The sequence below is a fragment of the Carassius carassius genome, chromosome 4, assembly GCF_963082965.1.
Source record: "Carassius carassius chromosome 4, fCarCar2.1, whole genome shotgun sequence".
Taxonomy (NCBI): domain Eukaryota; kingdom Metazoa; phylum Chordata; class Actinopteri; order Cypriniformes; family Cyprinidae; genus Carassius; species Carassius carassius.
Window position 1 is genome coordinate 30144916 of NC_081758.1, and position 26463 is coordinate 30171378.

At 36.7% G+C, this 26463-nt stretch overlaps 1 protein-coding gene across 2 annotated transcripts in view; it reads left to right on the forward strand.

Annotated features, from left to right (window-relative positions):
- Nucleotides 1-431: 431 nt before the first annotated feature.
- Nucleotides 432-26463, forward strand: part of ppp3cca (protein phosphatase 3, catalytic subunit, gamma isozyme, a) — a 35971-nt gene continuing 9939 nt past the window's right edge. The window contains exons 1-10 of one of the 2 annotated variants that reach the window (XM_059548332.1): nucleotides 432-1232; nucleotides 6348-6545; nucleotides 8588-8712; nucleotides 16147-16258; nucleotides 22356-22501; nucleotides 22606-22745; nucleotides 23656-23733; nucleotides 23990-24084; nucleotides 24599-24724; nucleotides 25166-25243. In XM_059548332.1, the coding sequence (XP_059404315.1) occupies nucleotides 1178-1232; nucleotides 6348-6545; nucleotides 8588-8712; nucleotides 16147-16258; nucleotides 22356-22501; nucleotides 22606-22745; nucleotides 23656-23733; nucleotides 23990-24084; nucleotides 24599-24724; nucleotides 25166-25243 (1153 nt within the window). In that variant the 5' untranslated portion in view covers nucleotides 432-1177. The remainder of the gene's footprint in view (nucleotides 1233-6347; nucleotides 6546-8587; nucleotides 8713-16146; nucleotides 16259-22355; nucleotides 22502-22605; nucleotides 22746-23655; nucleotides 23734-23989; nucleotides 24085-24598; nucleotides 24725-25165; nucleotides 25244-26463) is intronic. The other variant, XM_059548333.1, reaches the window with a different exon arrangement.

Consider the following 26463-nt stretch of genomic DNA (forward strand, 5'->3'; position numbering starts at 1 on the left):
AGTGTTTATACAACAAATTTAGTGGTTTTGCATTATATTTAGTAACCACTATGCATATACGGTAGATAAATGATTTTATCATTTACAGCTTTTGCTAACGCTGAAACATAATTCTCTAAAATATTATGTGGAAAATATGAGAATAACAATTTCCTATATTTTTTTATAAACATGACAAAAAATTGTTCAAAATAAAAACACATAATTATTGCACTTGACCAGTTTAGCTAGACTAACTTTAGAAAAGAAAAGGGTGCTCCTTAAAAGTTTATCCTTTGTGGCAACAGGCCTACAGTGTGGGTTTAAAACATCCTCGTCACATTAACTTTAACGGACTACTTTCTCTTTGCAGTATTTCTGCTTTTCTCTCCAGAGCACCGCCGAGGGACCTCCAGCACGACCCACTTATGCGTCTGTTTTACGTGCTACGTCACGCCAACGCGTCGAGAGCCACAGCTCCGCCATATTGCAGGAAATCCGTCTGAGGTTTAGAGATTAGCGTTTAAACTGAGGAGCTGGGAACGAAAGTATGATTGGAAGGTACTGCTAGCCATATGGTTAGCTCGAGTGGGCGGGTGGATCGCGCAATCGCTGTTCTCACACGACAGGACATATGTTTATGAAGACAAATCGGCGCGTTTCGGCACGTTATTATTTTGCCGAACTCTCTTATGAGTGTCTAGCTAAACTGACGAGTTGACATTCTGACTCTGAAAAGTGGAAAATCGGATTAACGTTGAAGATTGCGCACCAAACCCTAATCATCTTGTGTCGCTGGCTCCCGCTGCCACGAGCCCAAGATATCTGGAAGAGAAAGGCTGATCGCTTGATAGATAGATCAATGTCAGCAGGAAAACACCAAGACCTGGCTCGATTCTACTAACATTAGCTTGTCAACGACGATCGGTGGTTGTGTTTCTGTCAGCGAGGGCAAGCTGGCGATGTTATTATGCTACCCTGTTACCCTGTGACCCGTGTACCCAACTGTTGGTCAGCGTTGACTAAATTAGCTGTGTTAGAGTGTTAAAGCTGCCTGCTGGTCTGAATTTGAACTGTTCTCGGACCCTCTGGAATCTCTGGCCACTTTGCGATCTCTTGTTTCTCGGACTGGCCCCAGCAAACAGGGAGGATATATTTGGTTATTTACTGGCTAATAAATCCCAACTGAACTGAGAAGATGTCGACCAAAGAGCCGAAAGAAAAGCTGTCGACCACTGAACGAATTATTAAAAGTAAGTTCATTTCGGTTTGTATTTCATGCAGTGTCCAGACAGGTAATTACTACTGATTCTAATGGATTCCCACTCTGGTATTTTGGTGAATCATTTGATTCATTGAATAATTTCCAGGTTTTGTTGATCGCCTGCACTGTAAATCACAATAACATCTTGGAAATTGCAGGTTTATTCTGACATCCAGTTAATGCAACTATGCAATTAAATTGAATAAAGATTATTTTGTAATCTTGGCACAAGTCCTTCTGAATTGACAACAAATGGTCCCATTACTCTTTCACGATGTGCACCCATTTCAACTCAAGTTAGGGCATAATTTTATCTACCTGCACACCTAATTTATATTGTAAATATTAATATACAACGGATTACTTTTCAACTGTTAATTGATCAAATTGATCAGCCATGCCTGTGAGTATGAAGGCGGGAGTGACCCTTGATTCTGGCTCATGTTATGTAAAATATGAAATATGAATATTTCTGTCTACACACCTGGTGTATGAGGTCATAATCATTGCATTGTTATCAGTGGTTATAGTGCTTTTTTTCCCCATCATTGTGCTCCTGTCAGCCATTCTTTGCAGGGTCCTAGCATTATTTGTGGTATAAGTAATATGGGGTAAATTGAACCACACATGCTTCACATTACCTGCTTGGATCAGCTTTGAGAACTTTCCTGGAGAAAACTATGTGAATTAGCATGCACTGGTGCTTTTTAAAGGGAGTTCAAGGCACAAACCTCCTGTAGCTCTTAATATCAGATAATGTTTCACTAGCAGGGTTATTTAACTGATTTAATATAAATATTTATTAAACATTTCATATTTTCTTATTTTATTTAATATGTAATATTAAATATGTTTTATGTAGTTTATATATATTGAATGAAAATGAGGCAGTGAGGGATAGACTTATATTCTAAGCAATACTGTATAGTTTTCACAACACGTATTTCTAGAGGTTTGTCACCAGGAATTCTTTGGAAAGACATATTTTCTGTAATAACGCGCCATTTGAATGAGCAACAGTGAGGTTCAAATCTTTACTGGAATCTTTATCTGTCACTTCCAATTATGTTTAAATTTTTTGTGAACAATTAAATCCTGTTTCATCAAACACCTTTTTTTTAATTTGAAACTGATTTCAGACATTGTTTTCGGTTAGATCCATCTGTGATGACATACATTTCTGGCTTTGTGAGAGAAAATTTGTTTTTGCTTTTTAATAGTGATAATCTAAATAAGACTCACTGTATGCATGCTTCATTTTTACTAGGTAACCAGTTTACCCAATAAGGTCAAACCAAGTAAACTAAGCCAAATGACATTTGATAAGACCTCTGGGCTCACTAACATCAGAACTGTACACTTTCTGTTGGCATTTCTCATATTTGAGTCATTGATCCCCAGATGTTACCCAAGACTAGTGTTACAGAAGCTGAAAAATTGTGACTAGTTTCTATTCTCTGTTTTTTTATCTTCTGTTTTACGTCCGCCTTTTGCTTCATGCTTTCACATGGGTTTGAAAAGAGTATTTTGTTGCGTTGAGAAGTAAGAAAAAAATAGAGACACTAATAGCACGTTAGTAGATTAGCACAGGAACCAGTTTGCCTTTCAAATATTCAGGTCTAGAGTGAACACTTGTAGCCTGCCTAGTGTCTAGTTTTATGCAGGGCTGAAAAAGCGGAGGCAGAGCCTGTTCTTGGTAACACTGAAATGCAAAGCGTTTGGTTCAGAACTGTCATATGCAAATGTGTAAACTTAGATTGAGATTAGATTTTGTCTAACCCTTCTAGCCACATATCTGTCTTTCTCAGTATGTTTTATGCCACTATGAAGGTTTAAAGCATCCTACAGAATTTTGTATTTGATGTTTCTCCACACTGGCCTTAACCCTCCACCCTCTCTTTTGAACTTTAGGGTCAGGATCTTGTTTGCAGTAGGAGGACTCCCTAAATAAACAGCCTCTGAACCTGGAATCCCTGGCTAATTAAGGCTTTGCCTAATCTGTTCTTAGTGCTCGTACCCAGCTTACCGTCACTATTCCCAGGCTGTGTTGTGGACCCAGGGCTGCTTACGGTTTATTTATATACTCCTCAGTAGTCAGAGTATAGATAATGTTCATTATGACAGTGAGCTCGTATTGTACATATCCTTAACTCAGGTCAGTTGGAGTCATCCGCTCTCACCCCTCTCTCCGTGTTATCTCCTTACTGCTTACAGTATTTTATTTAGTGTGGAGAAGTGTGACCTACTGAACATGAGCTGAAAATGTTTTTTGACTGTAAATCTGCTGTGTTGTGCTAAGTTCAACTGTGTTCAGCCTTGCGTCATGATAGCACAACTTTCTTTTTTTATGCCTGTGGGAGCCATCATGCTTACTCCTGACAGAGGATATCATAATGAATTTAATGTTTGGGTTATGTCTTCATGCCAGAAGCGGAAGTGTTAGATTTTCTTCCTCCATAGTCTTTAGTTATCATTTCTTCTTAAATCACAATAAACTCTTTTGACAGATATTTCTATCTAAAGCAAAAATGCATTTGAAGTAAATGAGATCCCATCAATTTAGTATATTTAGGGGGAAGTTGTGGCCTAGTGCTTAGAGAGTTTGACTCCTAACCCTCGGGTTGTGGGTTCGAATCTCGGGCCGTCAATACCACGACTTAGGTGCCCTTGAGCAAGGCACCGAACCCCCAACTGCTCCCCGGGCAACGCAGAATAAATGGCTGCCCACTGCTCCGGGTGTGTGTTCACAGTGTGTGTGTGTGTGTTCACTGCTCTGTGTGTGTGCACTTTGGATGGGTTAAATACAGAGCACGAATTCTGAGTATGGGTCACCATACTTGGCTGAAAGTCATGTCACTTTCACTCACTCACTCACTTTATTTTGGCTCAATTATTTAAGTGAAAAAACTTTCACTTCTATTGTATCATCTTTTCATGCAAGAGTTTTCAAAAGTTGATTATTACTTTCTTGTTTCTTGCTCACAGTTTCTGCAAAAATATTAGGCAACACAACTGTTTTTCAGCATTGATAATAACACATTTTGAGCACCAGATCAGAATATTAGAATGGTTTCTGAAGGATCATGTGACACTGAACTGAAGACTGGAAAAGCCTAATTAGAACGTCTTCGAACTGATTGATATGTCATTGATTCAGTTTGAACTGAAATACTTCATGTGGGTGGGTGGAGCTGGTCACTGAAACCACGCCCACCTAGATCGACGGTGGTGACAGCTGTGCCAATCCACCTGTCACACAAGTGGCCACACAATTAATTAAGCAGAACTTTGCAGAACTTTAAGGCTTAATATAATTTAAATGGATGATAATTTTTTGTACCAGGCTGTAAATTATTTTTTTCTACTGTAAATTTGGGAATTTTAGGGGGGGGGGGGTCTGTGAAATTGACTTCCTTTTGGGGCAAGTCTATGAATTGCAGCCTAAGTCACTTCTATGTTGGTTTCAAGAGAAAGACCGGAAAGTTGCCGCTTGGTTGCCACATAATAGAGATAAAGGCTGAACTTTGGCCATATGAAGAGATCCTTCATAAACTGTTTTGGAATGCTGGGAATTTTCATCTGTGAACAGGAAAAGTTTGATCTGTTTTAATGAGACATTTCAGTGTCCTCGTACAGATACGCTACTGATTGGTTGTGGGATCCAGTGGCTTGATTGGAATCCCTAATGGTTGAGGGCTCAGACATTTGCTCTGGCATTCCGGGCACGTTTAATAGAACCACCAGATTAATGGGAGCGTTGTCAAAGTCTGACTCGGTGCACCTTGCACTTCCGCCAGACAGCTACTGTTCCCTCTGAATGCTTTGCAGATGTCTTAAGTTACATGTCCTTCAGCGTCACCAATCACACCATAGTTTTAAAACCCACTTTCCATAAAATTAAGTTTAGCTCTGACTTCTTTTGAAACATATGGGCTCTCACTGGCTATCGATCAAGCAGACATTTGGAGCCGGAGGCTGAGCAGCCAAAATACACTATGACAGTTGCATGCAAATGGGGTCGCGGTGGAACCAGCAGCATCAACCGTAGCTTTTGTGACAGACTTGGGGGGGAAAAGACTGTGCCAGTGACCCTGGCTGTTCACACAGCTTCCTGTTTTCTCTTCATGGTGTTTGAGAACTTCAACACATTCCTCACTTCATTCAGTAATGAACCCTTCAGAGGGAACAGAGACAGAAAAGACCGATATTAGCAGCATGCTGTACTCTTGATAAATGTATGTTTTTTATTTTTAAAAACATCTGTATACATCATCTAGAAGTTCTTAAGCTTCTAAGGAACCATGAATCATCCAGAATTCTCATTATTGAACACATCTTGAGCCACAGCCCTTCTCTATGGCAGCCTTTGCACTTTTGCTGAGGGATTTGGTGAAGTTAGATTACCTGGCAGTTCAGCACAGGTGAGGGATTACTGCGAGACATCTCAGGATCCTCTCACGTCTGTGAAGGTTAAACCTGAGAGCTGAATCGATAGAATCCTCACGATACCATAACTTGTCTTATTAGCCCCAGCAGCAGCAAATGTCATGATGCTCCAGAGAGCAGCTCAAACTAATAAAGAGCAGATATGAAATACACTAAGCCCCCCCCCCCAAAGGTGCATCCTTTGGAGCAAGAGTCATTAATGTTTTCATCAACAAACATGTGCAGTGGTTTTAGGAAATAACTGATTATTACTTTCTTGTTATGACTAATAACTTATAAATGGCTAATAATGTACCATTTTGTATAACTTGTAAAGTTTTTTTTTTGATAAATTATTAAAAATTTTATATTTTGTTTTAAAATGCAGTTAGTCGCAGTAAAACGACAGATCGTTTTTGTATTGTGATATACATCCAAGTGATATACATTCCAAACTTGTGAAATGGAGTGTATGTTATTAATATTGTTTGAATAATTAAATGACCTTTTATTCCTTATCTCTTTTATATTGGCTCTTTATCACTCGTAGTGGGCATACTTTGTACCTACTCTTTTGCGCTATGACTGAAGCTTGTTTTCCATACTAGCAGCTGCCTTGTTAATTTTGTAAAAATGGCCCATATTGTCAACTGATATTTTGCTCTTATTGTACCTACAGCAGTCCCACTGCCCCCTCACCAGCGGCTGACAGTGAAGGACCTATTTGTGGATGGTAAACCCAATGCTGAGATACTGAAGAACCATTTGATCAAAGAGGGACGAGTGGAGGAGGACGTTGCGCTGCGCATCATAAACGAGGGTGCCAACATCCTTAGGCAGGAGAAGTGCATGCTAGAGGTGGAGGCACCAATCACTGGTAAGAAAGCAAGAGCATCTTTAGGACAGCTTTAGGGAGATGACCTGACTTTGGTTTTGTTTTGCTAAGATTCCTAAGAAAAAATGCTCCAAAAAAGAAGGTGTTTTTCCTCATGGAAACTTCATGCAACATTTCAGATATTCATTATTACACTTCATTGGCATCAGTGTGTGTACCTTTAGCCAACAATAAAATAATAAATCATAAAACGATTGGTTTGGTTGATAAGTAACTTTCAAGTAGGCCCGTACTGCATCTGTGAAGAGTTTTCATCAGGCACACTATATTGGCATTGCTGTTGAGTTCTTTGCAGAGAAAACCTGATTTATTGTTACAAACCGTCACTGTGGAGAATCAGCTGTGGCAAACTTATTTGGAGATACTGTCTGCAGATCAGTGGAGCGCAGCACAGGAAACAGTCTAGGATTCTGCAGCAGAATGTGGTCTGTGATTCTTCAGTGGACTCTAGAGGGATGTGCAAAACCTCTAAAGGAAGACTTTCATATTATGTTTGGTTTTGAGTGCACCTGCCACTTTACTGTTTACATTCAACTTTACTATTAAAATATTAGGGATGAATGATTTAAGGGTTGCAGCTTTTAAATAGATTTATAATTGATCGATTGGTTTTCTATCAGTCGGGCAATATAAGATATTAAATTGTGCATGCTCATTCCCCCTATATACCTTTGTTGTCATCTAAAGTTAACTTTTTTTAAAACACTACTGATATAAGAACACTGTTAAATGTAATTTAAACAAACCTTAAAATGAATTTCAGTTTTTTTCTAGTGTTGTCAAATCGATTAATTGCATCCGGTATAAAAGTTTGTGTTTACATAATATGTGTGCGTGTACTGTTTATACATGCCTATTTAAGAAATATATATTATTTATGTATAATAAACCTATTAAATTTATATTATGTATAATATTATATTACTGTATGTATAATGTGCATTTATATTATATTGAATAAACATATTTCTTAAATATATACATGTATGTGTGTGTGTATTTAAATATACACAGTACACACACATATATTAGGTAAATAATTTTATTTTGGATGCGATTAATCGATTTGACAGCACTAGTTTTTTCATACTACATATACTTTTCGTACTGTAAATTTGTATTGCCTTAATTCACCTCTAGCTTTAGTTTTGCCTTAGTTTTAAATTTACATGAAAAAAATTTGTGATATCTCCTATAATTGTAGTAGTAATAATTTTAAATTAGATTTTAGAAGCACACTAATTAAAGACACTGATATATAAGGAAAGTCTAGGATCTATAAATCAGTCAACCTCAATATTTGCTTATTTGTTGGAAAACTACTCAACCGTTTTGACCAATCTGGTCACTGGTTTTTGAGAAATTGCATAATAGTAAATTAGTTATTGGCTTTTATTTGACAGATAGATAGAAGAGAGTGACAGGAAATCGTATAATGGGAATTTACTGATTATACTCAAGAATCTGCATCGCATCTGGGTAATCTTAAATTCAGATGGGTCTTATCAGTGACAAACAGAGCCTGTTAAACATACTCAATTATTTGATGAAGATGTTGTGCTTCAAGGTTTAATTCTTCGAGATGTGTGTGTCATGTCACAGTATTTTATGATGCTGATAAATTAGAGCTCATCTGTCCTCTACAGATATTGCTGCCTTTGAACACAAATGAATAGATGTCACAAACCCCTCTGGCTCTAGATACAGCCTGTTTTATAAATGGATCCAGCCTCTGTATTTTCAGATATAGTGTCGTTGTTGCTAAGTGACAGTGCAGTCTTGTACATGTGGCCGTTGCTGGCTAGATGATGCAGGTAGGATGAATTTAAGTGAAGTGTTTGGTCTCCATCCAGTCCATTATCTCCATGGCATTTGTTTTTAATGTGACGTGATACAAAAAACCTTTTATCGTTTTACTTTGCTTACAGTTGCCATTGATTTCAGTATGAGGCAGGCATTGAGTATCACTCACTGAAAGTGATGTATCATGTTAAGCTTTTGTTGTGCTTCCTTTTTTCCTGTAGTATGTGGTGATGTTCACGGACAGTTCTTCGACCTCATGAAGCTCTTTGAAGTTGGTGGTTCCCCTGACAACACGCGCTATCTCTTCCTGGGCGATTATGTGGACAGAGGATACTTCAGTATTGAGGTGAGTGCGTGTTCTTAAATGATCTACAAATAAGAGGCCCACATAGAATCTGCACCTGTAGAAATCCGCTTCACAGTTTCCGTCTGGACACTGAAACCCTGTTATTTAAAGATTTCTACATGTCCACAGTCCTTTGTGCAATTATTTGTTTATTTTTTAATATTTAGGCTAATATGTTGATGTATTTAGCCTCTTAGCGCCTAAGTGTGTAGTACCCTCAGCTTTAAACGCATTGTTTTTGATTTCTTGCCAATATACTGCCATGGAAAAACTTTTTGAATGATTTTGAAAGAAAAAGAAAAAACCAAGGCTGCATTTATTTGTTCAAAAATACAGTAAAAAATTTGATTTGGTGCTCAAGAAACATGTCTTATTATTATCAAAGTTGACAACAGTTGTGTTGCTTAAAAGAGCACCAAACGATTTTTGCCAAACGATGTTGATATTTGAAAGCACCAAAACAAACATGCCCATACCACAACAGGACCTCGCCCCCACTGAGCTCTCTCTTCTCCTTATCATAACTAGACACACCCCTTACTGCTGATTGGCTGTGAGTTTGTTTTGGGGCTTGGTCCGACACTAGTCAAAAGTGTTTTTCAAAAATCGCTTAGTGCACCTTTAGTATTTGTTTTGAAACTGTGGCAAGTTTTTGTCACGGTTGCTTGATGAACAAAGTTCAAATGAGCAGCACTGATAAAAAAAATCCTTTTAACATTATTAAATAAATGCCTTTACGATCACTTTTGATTTCATGTGTCATTGCTGAATAATTTCTTTAAAAAAAAAAAACTTACCGACCTCAAACCTTGAAAGCTAGTGTATCAGTGCATATTCTATCTAGGCCGCTTAGTAAGAGTATTATTCTTGTTCAGTCTATGCACAGTTTAACAATATCCTTACCCTAACACCAGTGTTTTTCCTGATACTTGAGTTATTTGTGATAGTTCCAGTGGGGATATGTATTTGCATGCAAGGCTGGGTTCATTCTTACTTGGCTGAGAATCTGACATCTTCTCTGAACCATCTGTTAAGGCATTATCACTGGCTACACTGCCACATTACCAACAGTGCATCAACTGCCACACATAAGCACAAAAGAGAGGTAAAGCAGATTATACCATAATATCTCCAGTAAAGATTTGCTGGTCAACAATTGCATTTAGTTGTGTAGTTTCTAGACTTTTTTGGGGGGGAAACTGTCATCTTTTCCATAGTTACAGTGGCTGGTCAGAAAAGATGAGGTATTATGATTTGCTTTGCCTTAACGTGGAATAAGCATGCCTTTGTAACATTGAGCAGATCGAGGGAAAAAGCTGAGTTGTAGGGCTGTTCAATTCCATTTTTTTTTTTATCGACTCCTTGATTCCTGGCTCTAGCATCAACACTGGAGTCAATTCTTTAGTGTTGTTTTTGATTCTTTTTCTATTTTTAAAGATTGGAGAAACATGTTCACTTCACACTGTGGCTTCATGATATGAAGGCTTACTTGCTTTTAAACTTCCTTAGTATTCAGTGTTTCTTATAAACACATATTATGTCTATTGTGTAGTCCAGAGCTTAAAATGTTCCCTTGTGAACAGCAGAGCATGGTTTATTCTTTTTATATACTTTAGACATCTAGAACAAATTCATGTTTGTAAACTATGGTTATTGTCAGTGGTGGAAATGGCCAAAAAATCACTGGGGGAGCTCTAAGTTGGGGTAACTTTTAGACCACCTTTCAGATTAATTTCATTATAAAAAACTTTATAATCTATAACATTAAACTGATTTCATGTTTGTTCTAAACCATATACTTTTTAGGTATCAAGATCAAAGGCACCCTGTGTAGTTATATTTATAAAATTTTATTTTGCTTTTAATTATAGCAATACTTTCAATTAGTATAATAAGACACAATCAGGAAGCATAAGGTACCAAATAATTTAACTCAATATCAAAAAAAAAAAATTCTTTGTACTACAGAGGTGGCACAGAAGAACACAAAGGTGGTATTTAGGTATATTTACAGACTGTTTAATGAGGCTTAGAGGTGTCATGAAAGCATTTAAATTCATTATAACAATGTTATCTGATAAATGTTTTATCATAATCATAGGTCTTCAGCCCTACTCCTGGGGACCCACTGTCCTGCAGAGTTCAGCTCCCACCCTAATCAAACACCTGAAACAGCTAGTCAAGGTCTTCAAGATCACTTGAAAAGTCGCAGGCCAGGTGTGCTGAAGCAGGTTGGAAATAAACTTTGCAGGACATTGGGTCCCCAGGAACATAGTTGACCTATATTTTAAATACATTTATGAATATAAAGATTAAATTATTTAAATGGTTAAACAATCTAACCAGTTGGAACTGGAATGTCACTCCCTCCCCCTTGAAATTCACTCTCGAGACTCCTTTGTCTGCACGTACCCCCCACCCCCCAGCCCTGGGTAACAATAGTTCCCCTTCCGTTTTCTTAAAAATGGTTTAAAGGCTGAAATGTGAAGGTCATGATCATTAAACTTTGTGTTTTTGTGAACCTGTATTTGAACTGTAAATCATGCTTTTTACAATAATTTTACAGTTTAATGTTACCATAGATAATGTCCTTCCCTGCCTATATTGTATTAATTTTATCTGTGCAGGTTTTAAAAAAAGGACTTAAGTCTTACGTTTGGACGTTAAAATCCTGCAGAAACCCTGCGTAAGCTAATCTAAATTTGTCGTATACTATTCTACATGCAGGATCACAGAAAGAAATGGAGACAATTAACATCTCTAACTTAAGTGAATAAAAGGTAATAATCAGCAATATTGAATGTTACAGTGTGACATACCATCACACTGAGTTGTTGACACAATAACGTAAAAGAATGGCTACTGTATGTGTATATTTTACCGGTTTATTTAAACAATCTGAAAGAAACGTTTTTCAGATAGACTTCCCATCACTATTAGCCTTATAATTCTGAGATTCTGAGCTTTGCAATACATTCTTCAATTCTGTTCAAGTTTATTTGTATAGCACTTATCACGGCACAAATGGTCTCGAAGCAACTTTACAGAAAATTTTGTTTCTACAATATTTAGTAGGAGCTTATGAGTGGTGACTGTCAGTTAATGTACATATGGCAGAAATGTACGGAAGAATCAATTAAAGTGTTAATTCACCCAAAAATGAAAATTTGCTTGTGTTTTATTCACCCTCGAGGCATCCTAGGTGTATATGACTTTCTTCTTCCCTTTTTTTTTACTTTATTTAGTGTGTAATGTTGTGTTACTGTTTGAGCATAACACTATCTGCAAACTTACAAAGCTGAAAGTTCAGTGCAAACAGAGATATCTGTCTTTTAAAATTCTGGAAAATTCCTACAAAAATGGCTGGTAGGGACTACAACAAGTTAAGGCTTTGGCCACACCTTACTATATAGCAAACCGAAACTGGAGAGTCCCGCGATAGTCAAACGCGAGAACAAAAGCGACTTGGGCACGTATTTACCACAGTAAAACACAGTAAGTGAAACTGCTGAAGGCAACACCTCTTTCAGTAATTTAGTGTGTACAGGATCTAACAGGCATGTTGTTTGTTTAGATGCAGTGATAAGTTTATTTAGCTCTTGCTGTCCTATAGTTGTTAAGCACTGCAGTTTTTCTTTGGGTGTGATGAATGATTCCTAATGCCTCTTGATCAACAAATAATTTCCCAGCCCTATTGAGTTGAAGTGTGTTGAGTGTGGCAGCTGGGGATTTATCTTTATATGTGTGCATATGATATTGTTGTTATATAATAAGAATAATAAAATAATATTCTAATTAACCAAAAACCATTGCATTGCATAATGTAAAAAAAAAAGGTCCATTTTGAATCTCCCAGTTTACTCAAGCCGCTACTTTTCATGTGTTTGGTTGGTTTTGGTAAATGTAGTAGGGCTGTAACTATCGAATATTTTAGTAATCGAGTATTCTACCAAAAATTCCTTCGAGTAATCGGATAAAATGTTTTTGCTTAAAGTGCAATATTAATTATGCAAGAGAAAATAAGACTCCTGGGTCTTTTAAATGAACAACTAAGTTTCCTTTTTTAGAAAAAATAACAATTTTATTTTTAAATGCATAGAATGCAATGCATACATCAAAAATAAACATTTCATTATTGCCCATTGTTTCTCTGTCTGTACTTGTACTGTGAACAATGACAATAAAGTTGACAGATTAATTAAGTGCATTTACGTGCCATTCAGTTGGGGTTTTAAATAAAGCATTTTCTGAGATGCACATTAAACATTAAACACACAAAACATTAATTAAATTTATCTTTTAATTATTGAAAATTAACTTAACTTTTTGGTAAACAAAGGGGATTTACTATTAAAAATAAAACATGGAAGAATTTTTTTTTTTTTTTTTTTTTTTTTTTTTTGTAGGCTATGTACATTCTGCTGAACAATACTCTTTAACCGGACATTTATTTTTGTACCTTTACAGTTCTGTGTATGCGATGTGACGCTATTTTTACTCAAATCAATCGGTCAAATGCTCATGAAGTGACTGTCAGAGCAGTTCTGGAGATGTTGTTCATGGGCCCTAGTTGTGGTATGCCAGCTCTATCTTGCAATGGACACACGCCACGACGTTCTCTTTACGTTTGCCCGCGCCCTCAAATCAAAACACTGCTGACTCCTTGTGTCTCCTTCCGCTTTGTGGGTAACGTAAACGCATTGTCACATTAAAAAAATCATTGCGAAAGAACCTGACGTGAGATTTAAAATAAATTAAAAGAGGCTTCAAGGCAGAGGAATTTGCCTCGATCATTTTTTGTAACGAGTTACTCGAGGAATAGTTTCAGCCCTAAAATGCAGGCTGTGTAAGTTCACTAAATGTCACTCTTAAAAGAGAAAACATGAAAATGCAGGAGCTGTGGATGCTTAAGAATTGAGAACAGAGGTATCCGAGACCTTGTTAAGCTGTATGGTAAATGACCTCTCTTTCTCAGTCTGTCTCATTTGGATGTGTCACTGGAGGAGTTGTCTGACTGGAGCTATTTGATAACCTGCCAGACTCTGTACCCTTTCAAAAGAGATGAGTCATAGAGCATTAAAGCGTGGAACACTCTGCTTGTTGCGAGTCTCCGCTGACATGACTGATGTCACTGACCACTCACACTTTGATCCTGGGAGGAGTTTATTAGTTGGACATTAAGGGTCATTCACGCAGTGACTTGCATGCAGTTATTTATTGTCATTAACAAACTTCCAGTGACATGAGCAGAGCTGAACTTTATTCAAAAGAGTCAGTCCTGTCTTTTTTTAAATAAGTGTAGCTCTGCTCAACAAAATAATATATATTGCAACATTTATTTTATATATCTTTATATATATATATATATATATATATATATATATATATATATATACACACACACAAGGTATGTGTGTAGTAACATTCAAAATTTGGGTCGATAAGGTTTTTTAAAAACGATTAAAAATAAAAAAATACAGTAAAAACAGAAATATTTTTTGCAATTTAGCTATTTTTAAATATAATAAAATAGAAAACAGTTTCTATTCAGGTTGTTTAAAGTCTGAATTGTCTTAATTCACAACATTAACATACTGGAGCTCTATTGAATAAGGGTGTTTTCACACCTGAGCATCTGTTTCGGAACCTGGTGTGTTTTCTCCCTTGGTTTAGTTCATTTAGGCATATGTGAACACGACAATTGCACTCGGATCCGCACCAAAACAATCGCTCTGATACTGCCTGAACGAGGTGGTCTCGGCCCGATTGCATACGATCTCAGTAGCAGTTCGCTTTAAGTGTGAAAGCAACCCAATCCAATTTTGGTCAGGCGAACACATTGCCAAACAGCATTCTAATTGCTCTTCTCCGCAATAGGTACATTAGGCTGTTTCGCCTAAGTTTTGATTCCTGCTCAAAATAATGGTGACCAACATCAGTGACCAAAAAAGCCACAATAATCCCGTGAACACTGCTGTCTGTCCATCCTGATGGTTGACAACTTTGAGCGGAATCCCGGAAAATAAAAAGATGCACTCTGAACAATCAAAGGAGAGTTCACTTTCATGTGCCTTGTATTAACGAAGTTTGGTCTGTTTGTAAATATGGCCTTGTGAATGCGAATGGAACCAAAATGAAATTGCAACATTGTAGCGATTTAACCCCCAGTTTCGGAACAAAGCAATCGATCTATCCAGGTGTAAAAACCCCCTAGTTCTCAGAATTCTGTGAATTCCTCCCATTTGAAACGACATAGAAAAAAATGTTATCTGCTATTCGGCAATGATAAATAACCTTTGTTCAGGTCCTCTTCTCATAGCCACGATTACCTGCAATTTTCAGCACATTATTCCTCTTGCGTAGGCTCTGGTTCCAGCTCTCGGCACTGTTGCATCCCACCTCCCGCTCGCACCCTCCTCCGTGTCTATTATTTCACATGTCATTTAAATGCACACCTGTCGTCCGTGGTTACCTTGGTGTCCTGTTCTCCCAACATTGAGTGGTGTCTAGGATTTTGCATGCAAATGAAAAGTAAGGGGGTGGGGGGATTAAGATAAATAGATTTTAATGAGGCTGAAAAGAGTGTGTGCATGTACTCTGTACTGTACTTAGACGATCAGGCATCTCACTTAAACGATGAGTGTATTGCCAAGGTTTTTTTGTTGTTTGCTGCCAAGCACGTTCTATACTTTAGTGTGAATTTTAGATGTGTAAATGAACGAAACAAACCTGTTGTTTAGAATAATGTGTCATTGGGAATAATTACCATGTGACCACTCACTCCCAATTACGCAGTCCCTCGTGCACCCAGTTGGCCATCTGTTGAGCACCAAACATTGAAAGGACAGTAATTGTGCCATAATCTTGCCTTTGGGCATTGAAAACCGTCAGATTACCTTAATATGCAATAGAAAAATTGCCTTTCTTTTACAATAAAGGAAGATTTACAATAATTACATTTGATTATTTTTTCTGGTTCCTGTGGCTCAGTTGTAGAGCATTGCATTAGCAGCGCAACAGGTTGTGGGTTTAATTCCCAGGTAACACACATACTAATTAAAAAAAAATGTTTAGCCTGAATACACTGTAAGTATCTCTGGATAAAAGCATCTGCTAAATGCATAAATGTAAATGCATTAAAGTGTCTTGCTATAAATTATATTAGGAGATATATTATATTACTCAGAAATTACACCAATAAACATTTTGTTAACGTTTTCTCTTGGGGAAAATGTTGCATTTTATTATTATTATTTTTTTTAATCAAATACGAAAATGTAAGATTGTATAGAAGTGATATTTTCATTTATCTGTTTTTATTTTATTAAAATGGGATGTTTTCCCTAGTTTGTTGATGTAAAAGACTTTATTTTCCTCTCATAGCTGTGCCAACTGACATTAATAATCAATGTCTCTCTCTCTGTGTCTCTGTAGTGTGTGCTGTTCCTGTGGACTCTGAAGATCAACCACCCCAACACCCTCTTCCTCCTCAGAGGCAACCATGAGTGTCGGCACCTCACAGAATACTTCACCTTCAAACAGGAATGTGAGTGCTGTGGGAATGAAGCATCTAGGGGTGCTGAGAGCTAAGTGATGTGTTGGCTAGCCTTAGCCTTAGGCTTCTTTGATGTCTGGAAAGCTGCATTTTCAGCCAGCTGTCACCAGCTAGCACTTTTGTTTACTGTGCAAACAGTATAAAATTACTCCAGCAGTTAAGCGGTCAAAATTGATTTGCTTTATTAGAGCGGACTCCGTACTGCAGTGTTTCTTAAAGTATATTTGCTTGATATAACTGCACCAGATTTGTATACTAGGCCAGCTGCTAGTGTCATGACTTTATGACTGTATGACTCCATGACTGTAACTTCTGTTTACTGCTTTGCTTATGGCTAACATCACATCAGTTCTGTTGGAGTTGGAGGGCCTGTATGGTCTCATTTTTCTTGATGCCTGAGAGAACCACTTCAGCAAAATAGCAATAGTTGTTTAAATGATTTGAATAATTATTTTTCACTTAATGTGGGTTAAAACTACACAAGGCAGCTGCTCACGCTGTGAAATGTATTATTACATCAAGTTTGGCTGGAACATATTTACTGTTTCAATCTCCCAGCATGCCAGATTCACACAATATGCTCACTGCCTGGTGGCGCCATTGTTGACAGTTTTGGATTGAATTTAGCAATCTTCCAAGAAGATAAAAAAATTCTGAATAAAAAATTGCAATTTAAAATGCAGTTTACAAATTCCAGGCTTGCTATGCTTGTTTGTAGGGCTGCATAATTTGCACACAGGTTTTGTGATTTATATATCAAGGACTATAATAATAATAATAATTATCATTATTTGTATTGTAAATATTATTATTACTAAAATAAATATTTGAAACAAAATAAATATTATTGGCTTTACTGCAATTGTTTTTTTAAGAAATTACAATACTAAAATGTATAGTCTCGATTTCTTTATTTTCAAATGTTAAACCATCGTTTTGTTTTGCTTCTTTTTTGTTTATAAGCACTTCATGTTTTGGAAGATTGGCTCATGTTGTGTTCCCAGAACACATTTATGTTTATGTAATTAAATCACGGGCTTTGTGGTTTTAGTAATACTTTAATATTTCTTATTGTATTATTTTAATATATTTAGTTTTAATATATTAATATCTGTCCACATATTTCCAGTGGATGTCAATGGTTTGGGAAAATCAGACACTTTTAGGACCTTAAGACTTCTGTCTCTTACTGTCTGAAATTGGTGTCTACTCTCCCTAAGATCTAGAGCAACCTTTTAAAGACCAAATGAATATTCCCACTTCTGTGAAAGGCAGTTCATAAAGAGGTCTTGTCTTTGTTTTACGGACTTTACGTGCTCTGTTTTCTGCAAACAGTACTTTGTCCCTCTGAGAAAACGGGCTAGCAGACGGCTCTATTAGAGTTAGGTTTGTAGGAGCACCATGTCTGCTGCCAGAAAGTGTCCAGGTGTGAGTTATTAGTATGCTGCATAGTGAAGTGGCCGGGGCTCATCTGGTTCACAAAGAGACAAACCCGATGATCCGCTGTACACTACATGCAGCATTAATCTCTCATAAATCAGGAGAGGTAATGTCTTTTCATTGTGAAGCCTCTCATTAGCATTCTTTTACAATAATTTATTTAAAGCCTTAATTCAATGCAGCATGACCAGCCAGGATCTCGAATGGAGGCATAAGAAGCTGTTTTGCTTCTTTTCAGGCTTGGATTTATTTACGCTGCAGTTGCTTGCAAAGACGTATTTGTTATCCGAAAGAATACTCCTACATAAGGAATTCTTCTCTCTCCTCTCATCTGATGTAGTGGAGCCAGGTTTGCATCTGCTGAGCCCAGAACCCATCTGCCAGGAGGTTATGACAGGACTCCTAAAGCCACTGTTATGAGATCACATGACCAACCTGGACTTATTTTCAGCTGTTGACACCTGAAGTGTTCATGCCCTTACCCTTTATGTCATAGCAGCGGCAGCCACTTTTTTTTTATTATTTCATTTTGAACTGCTTGTCACCTGGAATATATCAGCTAGTGTGCTACCATTAACTAGTGTCACATCTTTGTTTAGTTTATAGGTTTGTATTTGGTTAAATACATGGTCTTAGCCACAGATTGTGCAGTTGTGCACAACTTGAACAAACTACAACAGGTAAATATCAATTGTGTGGATATTAGCAATATCATTGAGTTCTCATTTATAACCAATACTAATATGGCTTCTTGTCATAACATTTTTAGTTTATGTGATGTGTTCTGTTAATGCGTGACCTTATATTATTTGAAGCACACTTTCCATCCAAAAAAAATCACAATAAGCTTTGTGCTCAAGTATCAGTTCAAGCGGCACATAAACCTGTCGTTTTTTCTCTTTACTACTATAGTACAAAATAAAGCTGAATGGACATCAAAAGATAGATTATAAGTTAGCCTGCAGTACAGTTTACTGAAATGTCTCGTGTAATCAATCATTAAGTGATTTAAACTGCGGAAGATGAGTAAAACTTGTAAACAATGCCACAAACCATTTACCTCAGAATAACCATTTGCCGTTCATAAGCTCATCTAGAAAGCTAGAAATAACTATAAATAGGAGCATCTGCTAAATTTAGGCGCTGTATATTTGTACTTAACCTGTTGTCGACGAAGAAAGAATGCAAGAAACTAAAGATAAGATTTAACACCTCCTATATAATTGCATGTTACTAATGAAGGAACTGGTCTTGACTGGATGTGTCAACATTTATAGGATGCATGTAGGAGGAGCTCAAACTACACTCAATGGCCAAGTGATGCTGATTTAGTTATGGTCCGTGATATTGGCACAGATTTTGTATAATACACCATTCTTTGTGATTGTATATTTTTTCATGTTGGAAAAGATGTTTAGTTCCCACTTTAAGTGAACCTTAGCTCCCAGGGCGTCTACAAGATGGGTTAAAATGCTGATAAAGACTAGAGGCTAAAGACTAAAAGATGAGGCATAAACGCATGACAATATGACTGAAATGTTAAAGTGCTAAAAAAGTAAATAAAACGTGTTTATTTTGTGGCACTTAAAAAAATAATTGGGTTCCTTTTATGCATTTTGTTTGTCTGGAGTCCTAATATAAAAGAATACTGAAGTGCAAACTGAATGCTTTAATGCTTTCACATGCAGAGTGAGAGTGCTTTAGAGTGCTTATTCTGACCCATTTAAATTTCTTTGTAATGTCATGATTGCTTCTATTTTTTATTTATTTATTTTTTTAAGTGTTCAGTGTTTTGAGAAGCATTTGTGGTTTACAATTATTATTCTTTAATATCTGTTCTAAACTTGGATGTCATATTTAAGTACATTTAAAATATATTACTTTAATTATATTATTTTAAAACGTAGTTTTGCAAAGCACAATAGGGGTGGCACGGTTCCCTGAAAAAAAAACCGAACTGTTCGGCAAACCGTGCCACCCCTAAAGCACATGGTTATACAATTGTATGAGACTATTAAAATTATTATAAATTATATTTTAAGATTATCAAAACAATAATTTAAATTTGATTTCATTAATAGATTACTTGCAACTGCTACCAGAAGTAGAGGGCTGCATTGGGATTGAGTCCCGCCGGGTCCCGCGGGACCCAACGCAAATCTCGCGGGAGCAGGCGGTTTGAGTTTTGCTGCGGGCGGGAATGTGAGGCTAAAAAAAACCCACCGCGGGATAGGGAGGTTGCCTGACAGCAATATTGCAAAGCGATTCATTTGTTAAATTCATTCGTTAACGTTGTTTATTTTATGTTATTTATTAGTGTTGTTTTTTGAGCACAGCCCCTTGTTGCCATCAAGAGGCGTGATGATGCCAGTGTTATTGAGCAGGCTGCCTTAGTTTGAATGTTTTTATTCTTATATGTATTTTTCAAACAGAATACCTGCGACACTTGGCTAATAATTGTAAAACTGCTGTTTTTCATGTAGCATAGTTTATCATATTATGTATATTTTTTTTGCAAAGCAGTCTATTTTTATGTGCAAAGTTTTTGATAAAAACGAAATTATATTTGAATGTATTGTGCGTTTTGTCTTTTTTTTTTTTTTTTTACATGCAGGCCAGGGAAACGAAACAAACAACCCCATGAATCTCTTTAATAATATCAATACAAATACGTGTTTTTTTTTCTGCGGGACGGGAGAAGACACAAAATCAATGCATCTCTATTATTGTGCGGGAATAAATTCTCAGAGTTTTGCGGGTGCGGGCGGGAGTGGACATACATATTGCGGGAGCGGCCGGGAGTGTAACACATACGTTGCGGGAGCGGGCGGTAATGGTCAGAAATTCAGCGGACGCGGGCGGGAGCGGGATGAAGAAAACAGTCCCGCGCAGGGCTCTAATCAGAAGCACATTCAATGTTTTTTTTTTTCTTTTTGCAAGATTATACCAGCCTTTTTGTATCTTTGTTAATATAATAGCAGATCATATTATATTATGCTATATTGTTTTATACTTTTGCTTCTTGGTAAAATCCAGATTAAATTAAATTAAGGTTCTTTTGAAGGTCTGATTAAATCCCCGATTTAAGTGGTACCACTTCAGTCTGTTGTGCTTGAAATGAGCACTGTTTGCTCTTAAGCTCATAATAGCATTGCTATTGTGCTCTGCATAACAAAGATGGAGGTGGTTTCATGGCTGAATGTTCAGTGGAAGCCCAAGTGCTCTCCATGTGACCTCGTTCGAGGAGCGAATGTGTAATATGGTTTGTAGAATAACCCGGCTGTATTTAGTGGAAACCAGAAGACAAGACTAATGAGACTACTTCAGTCCAGATACTGAAGTATTAATAAGCTTAATCAGCAGCTGAATTAAGGATTCACATTGCACTAATTAGGCTCATTTGAATTTAATTGAATAGTCCCTGCTTCTTTTGTGTCTGCTGGCAGGCAGGGTTTGTCGCTTTAGGTGTAGTTATTACTGTGTGACTGCATGTGACATCATGGAATATTATTATGCACAAGTAATTTAACATGGTCTTGATAATGATAACTTTGTATTGACTTTGATATTGTAAAACAGAATTGTAAATAATACAATTGAGAAATGTACAAAACTCATTTAAACAGCAGCACATAGAGCTTTGATAAATTCATTAATAACATACATTTTTTGTAAGCAATATACTGGAATACATTTTTTAGGTTTTGTTTTGTTTTTGTATTTTGTATTCCAGGTACTGTTATGAGGTTGGGAGCTGTAAATTGTTTTTTAAAGAAAATAATTTTTATTTGGAGCATGGACGAATTAGATCAAAAATGTTACGATCTTACAAAACATGTCTTTTTCAAATAAATATTGCTCTTTTGAACTTTATGATAAAAAAAAAAGATAAAAATCATGGATCCATGGAAATGTTTATTGAGCTGTCACAGGAATAAATGAAAGTTTAAAATCAATAAAAATAGATAACAGTTATTTTAAATTGTAAAAATATTTCAGTGTTCCTGTTTTACTGTACTTTTACTGTACTTTCAAATAAATAGCCTTTGTGAGCAAAAGATTATTCAAATATTGAAAAATAAAAAAATGCATTTGTTTGTGTTGGATTGTGTGTGGAAATCAAATTGAATCGTTTTGCTTTTGTACTGAATCAAAAACCAGTGAATTGAACTTTCAACTCAAATATTCACACTTTTAATTAGATGTATTTAGACACATCCTTTTTGAAGGTTATTCCATAAAGTGGTTGGGACAAAATCGGCCATGGCAAAAAATGGTGACGATATGTCCTACCTATCATAAACAGCCTATGATCTTTATCTGTTTTTCTTACATTAATTGCTTGTTTAAATGTCAAGGTCAACCTATGATAAAAATGTTACTGAATGATTGACATACTGCCCATATAACGGACGATGTAATATGTTGTAATATCGATTGCTTCATGTTCAAGCTGTGTATTATTATTATTATTATATGTAGTATTATTTATTTAATGAAATAAAAGCAACTGTACAGCTCAGTGTATCATATCTGTTCTTCAGCGATACGCTGAGGGAAGGAGAAATTGGTCTCTCCGGGGTTTTCTTGACGTCTGTGCTCTGAACTCTTAATGTAGTCATACTTGTCTGTCTTTGTTTCCCTACAGGTAAAATCAAGTATTCAGAGAGGGTTTATGACGCATGTATGGAGGCCTTTGACTGCTTGCCTCTTGCAGCTCTTCTAAACCAGCAGTTCCTCTGTGTACATGGTGGCCTCTCACCAGAAATCAACTGCTTAGATGACATTAGGAAAGTAAGCAGCTGTTTATGTTCTGTCCTTTTCCTTCCAGCCTTTTTTTTATAAGAAAACAAGATGTGTTCATGCCTCTGTCTTTCTTTGTCTGCTGTGTTTTGCAGTTAGACAGGTTTAAAGAGCCCCCGGCATTTGGGCCTATGTGTGATTTGATCTGGGCCGACCCGGGAGAGGACTACGGCAGTGAGAAGACGGCAGAGCATTTTAACCACAACTCAGTCAGAGGCTGCTCCTATTTCTTCAGGTACTGGAGCTGAGCTTTGTTCAATGGGTTAGATCTCCCGGATTTTTGAGAAAATTACAGATTTATTCAACATCACTCACATTCTATTCACACCTAATACATTTGATAATAATTAATGTTTCATGATACATTTTGTATATCCATTTTTTTCTATACATAAGACAATTGAAAAGTATGAAAAATAAATATTGAAGGCATAATAATAATAATAATAATAAAAAAGTTATCTTCATATAAAAACAAAATAGAAATTTGTAATGCAAATTATATTTTCATTTATACATATTGTTGTAATTTACGCAAATAAAAATCATTGGTTGAAGATCGCTTATTTTGAAACACTTATTAGTTATGTAACGTTTACATCAGCAATCAATTACTTTATTAATTTATTTTTTAACAACCATAAAAAATAAAACTCAAGCCCTTATTGTATTGAGGAAAAAAGATGCATGGAATATTACTGTAAAACCTTTTTCTTTTGCGTTTTTCTTTGACCAGATTCTTTGTACTTCTTTGCCTCATAAACGTGTAACTGAGTCATTCAGGAATCTGTGAGTCGATGCAGAAACTCCTGGAAATAACCTGATCGGTGTCACCCAGCTGGTTTCGTTCTGGGTGTATATATATAAGTGTGTTTATTCACTGTTTGCTTGTCCAGCTGGCATTTGTTTGTGCCACGCCAGCTGAATGCTAACAAAGTGCAGGTGGTGGTCTGTTAGCTTGAGAGTTCACTGTGTTGAGACTTGAAGAGAACCCCAAAAAGCCGTATTCAGAAAATAATCCAGTACATTGGCCTGTGCTTCGTTAAGTATGAGCAAGAGGGGTTGAGATGTTTAAAAGGCTGGAAGCTTGCTTGTGGTCTGTCATTATGAGACCCTCAGAAGTTTGTCTTTCTCTTGTTTGACAGTTATGCAGCAGTCTGTGACTTTCTGACAAACAACAACCTGTTGTCAGTGATTAGAGCACATGAAGCACAGGACGCAGGGTAAGTATTGATTATGATGTTTCATGAACGTGAGATTGAAAAAGTTTTGCTTTCTGTGATAATATGATCTTTTGCCAATTTAATTTAAATCCATCTGTGTCTGCCAGTTAAAGAAAAATCCCATCTGCAACAGAGTATAAGAGCAGATTATCTAACAATGACTGAGAGCACTTCCTGGATTGATCTACACTAGATGCATTTTTGGCACGCTGAGCTAATATACATCTTAAGAGGTTTGTGTGTGTTTCTGTTTCAGGTACAGGATGTACAGAAAAAGTCAGACAACAGGCTTCCCTTCATTAATTACCATTTTCTCAGCACCAAATTACCTAGATGTCTATAACAACAAAGGTATGTTAGGTTATGTTTAAGTATGTTTAAGTATATAGGCCATATTTCGTTCAGGTTTTCGCAAACTTTTTTTTTTTTTTTTCATAACCTCAAACTGTTCTCAGACCCTCAAAACCCCAACGCCATTATTACTCTGGAAACTTAAATCGTAGCACCTGTGAGTGATGTCATTGAATGCACAATCAACTTAGCAGTCCCATAATCTCAGCTAATAAGAATGAGTTTTTATTTATACATGTAAATAATTTATGATAAACTACTGATTTCATATATTTATTGTTGGACTGTGACCGCTGATATCATATATTTATTGTTGGACTGTTGGATTGCTGAAGGATAATGCAATAATTGCCAGCAGTGCAAAGAAAAAATATACACTGCAACTCTGCTGTAATTGTTGCCATATACTGACTCTAAATTGTCTAAAAATCTAGACAGTTCGTGAACCTTTCTTTTTTGTTTTCTGTTGGTTTAAATGACTGTGCATGACTTCTCCCCATGTTTTCCTCCTCAGCGGCTGTATTGAAATATGAAAACAATGTCATGAACATTAGGCAGTTCAACTGCTCTCCTCACCCGTACTGGTTACCCAACTTTATGGATGTGTTTACGTGGTCGCTGCCCTTTGTGGGTGAGAAAGGTAGGTGTCCAAACTCAGACCTGAAGCTAGGACTGTGATTTCTAGGGACTGTGAGACTGAGGTGGTTCGTAGTATTTGACCGGTTATGTGGAGGAGAGGCAAGAACGACCTTGTTGATGGCGTGTCTTTGGTGGCTGACTGTGTCCTCTCAGTGGGAAGAATACAGAAAAACTCGAACCTAAAATGTCATATTTTTGCGAGCGTGTTCAAGGTCACCTTTTACAAAATCATTTGAAACCTCCTGAGCCTTTCCATCTTTTTTTTGTTTTGTTTAAAGTGTAAATGGCTGTAAGCCACACATATTTTGTTATAGAACTTAGAATGGAATTTTAAAGAGAAGCTCTAGGAACATTGGACCACTAGATAAAGAACTGCACAGACAATGTCTTGTAAAATGTCAGCTTATATTGTAGATCTAACAATGTTTTTTTTTTGTAACAGTTACTGAGATGTTGGTGAATGTCTTAAACATCTGCTCTGATGATGAACTCATGTCAGAGGGAGACGACTTATGTGAAGGTAAAGTTGTTCACAAATGCATGTATAATATAATTGAGATTACTTAAAGTTTGGTAAGCTGACAACCACTTTATTTACTTATTATTTGCCCTTGCTTCACAATCAGTGACAATTTAATGCAGAACAGCTTGAATGTGCTTGCCTGTGTGTGTGTGTGTGTGTGTGTGTGTGTGTGTGTGTGTGTGAGAGAGAGAGAGAGAGAGAGTGTCTGTCTGTCTGGTCATCATCAGTGTAGACAGCAGGTCCACAGAAGTATCCGAATGTCATTCTGGCTGTCTAAGATGCTTTTCCCTGGAGGTCTGATGTCTGCTTATGTTGTCCCTTGATACTTCCTGCTTAGTCTGTTGTTGAGAGGAGAATTCACATGATGGTGCACTCTTATATAAAAACATTAGTATTGTAGAATATTCTTCCAATATTTCACAATACTAAACTATTTTCTATTTTAATATATTTTTAGATGTATTAATAATAATAATATATTTATTTTGTATAGCGCCTTTAAAAGTAGCTTTCTCAAAGCACTTTACAGACAAGCATAACAGCAAATGAATAAACACAATGTAAATACAAGAAAATAAATACATAAAATCAAGTTCATGTAAAAGCAATCCTAAAATAAAATGTTTTAAGAAGAGATTTAAAAGTCACTAATGTATTTGCTTCCCTGATGTCAGAGTTTAGGAGCATAGACAGAAAATGCTCGGTCACCCCACCTATGAAGCCGTGTCTTCGGAACAACCAAAAGACCACTCTGAGAGGAGCGCAGATTGCGACGTGGTGTGTAGGGGATTAATAAGTCAGTCAAATACTCAGGTGCCAGATTGTGCAGAGATTTATAGGCCAGCATAAGGATTTTAAAATCAATATGATACCTAACAGGTAGCCAGTGCAGGGACTCCAAGACCGGGGTTATATGGTCCCTGGCCCTGACCCCACATAGTACTCTAGCAGCTGAATTTTGAAGATATTGCAATTTATCCAGTGATGATTTAGATACCCCAGCTAGAAGACCATTGCAGTAGTCAATGCGCGAAAAGACAAAAGAGTTAATCAACTTCTCAGCTACCGAAAAGGATAACATAGGACGTAGCCGGGCTATATTTCTGAGGTGATTAAATGATGTCTTAACTGTATTCTGGACAAAAGGCTCAAATGACAGTGTGGCGTCAAATATGACACCCAGATTTTTTAATTTGGACTTAAACTCCAGTGCAACG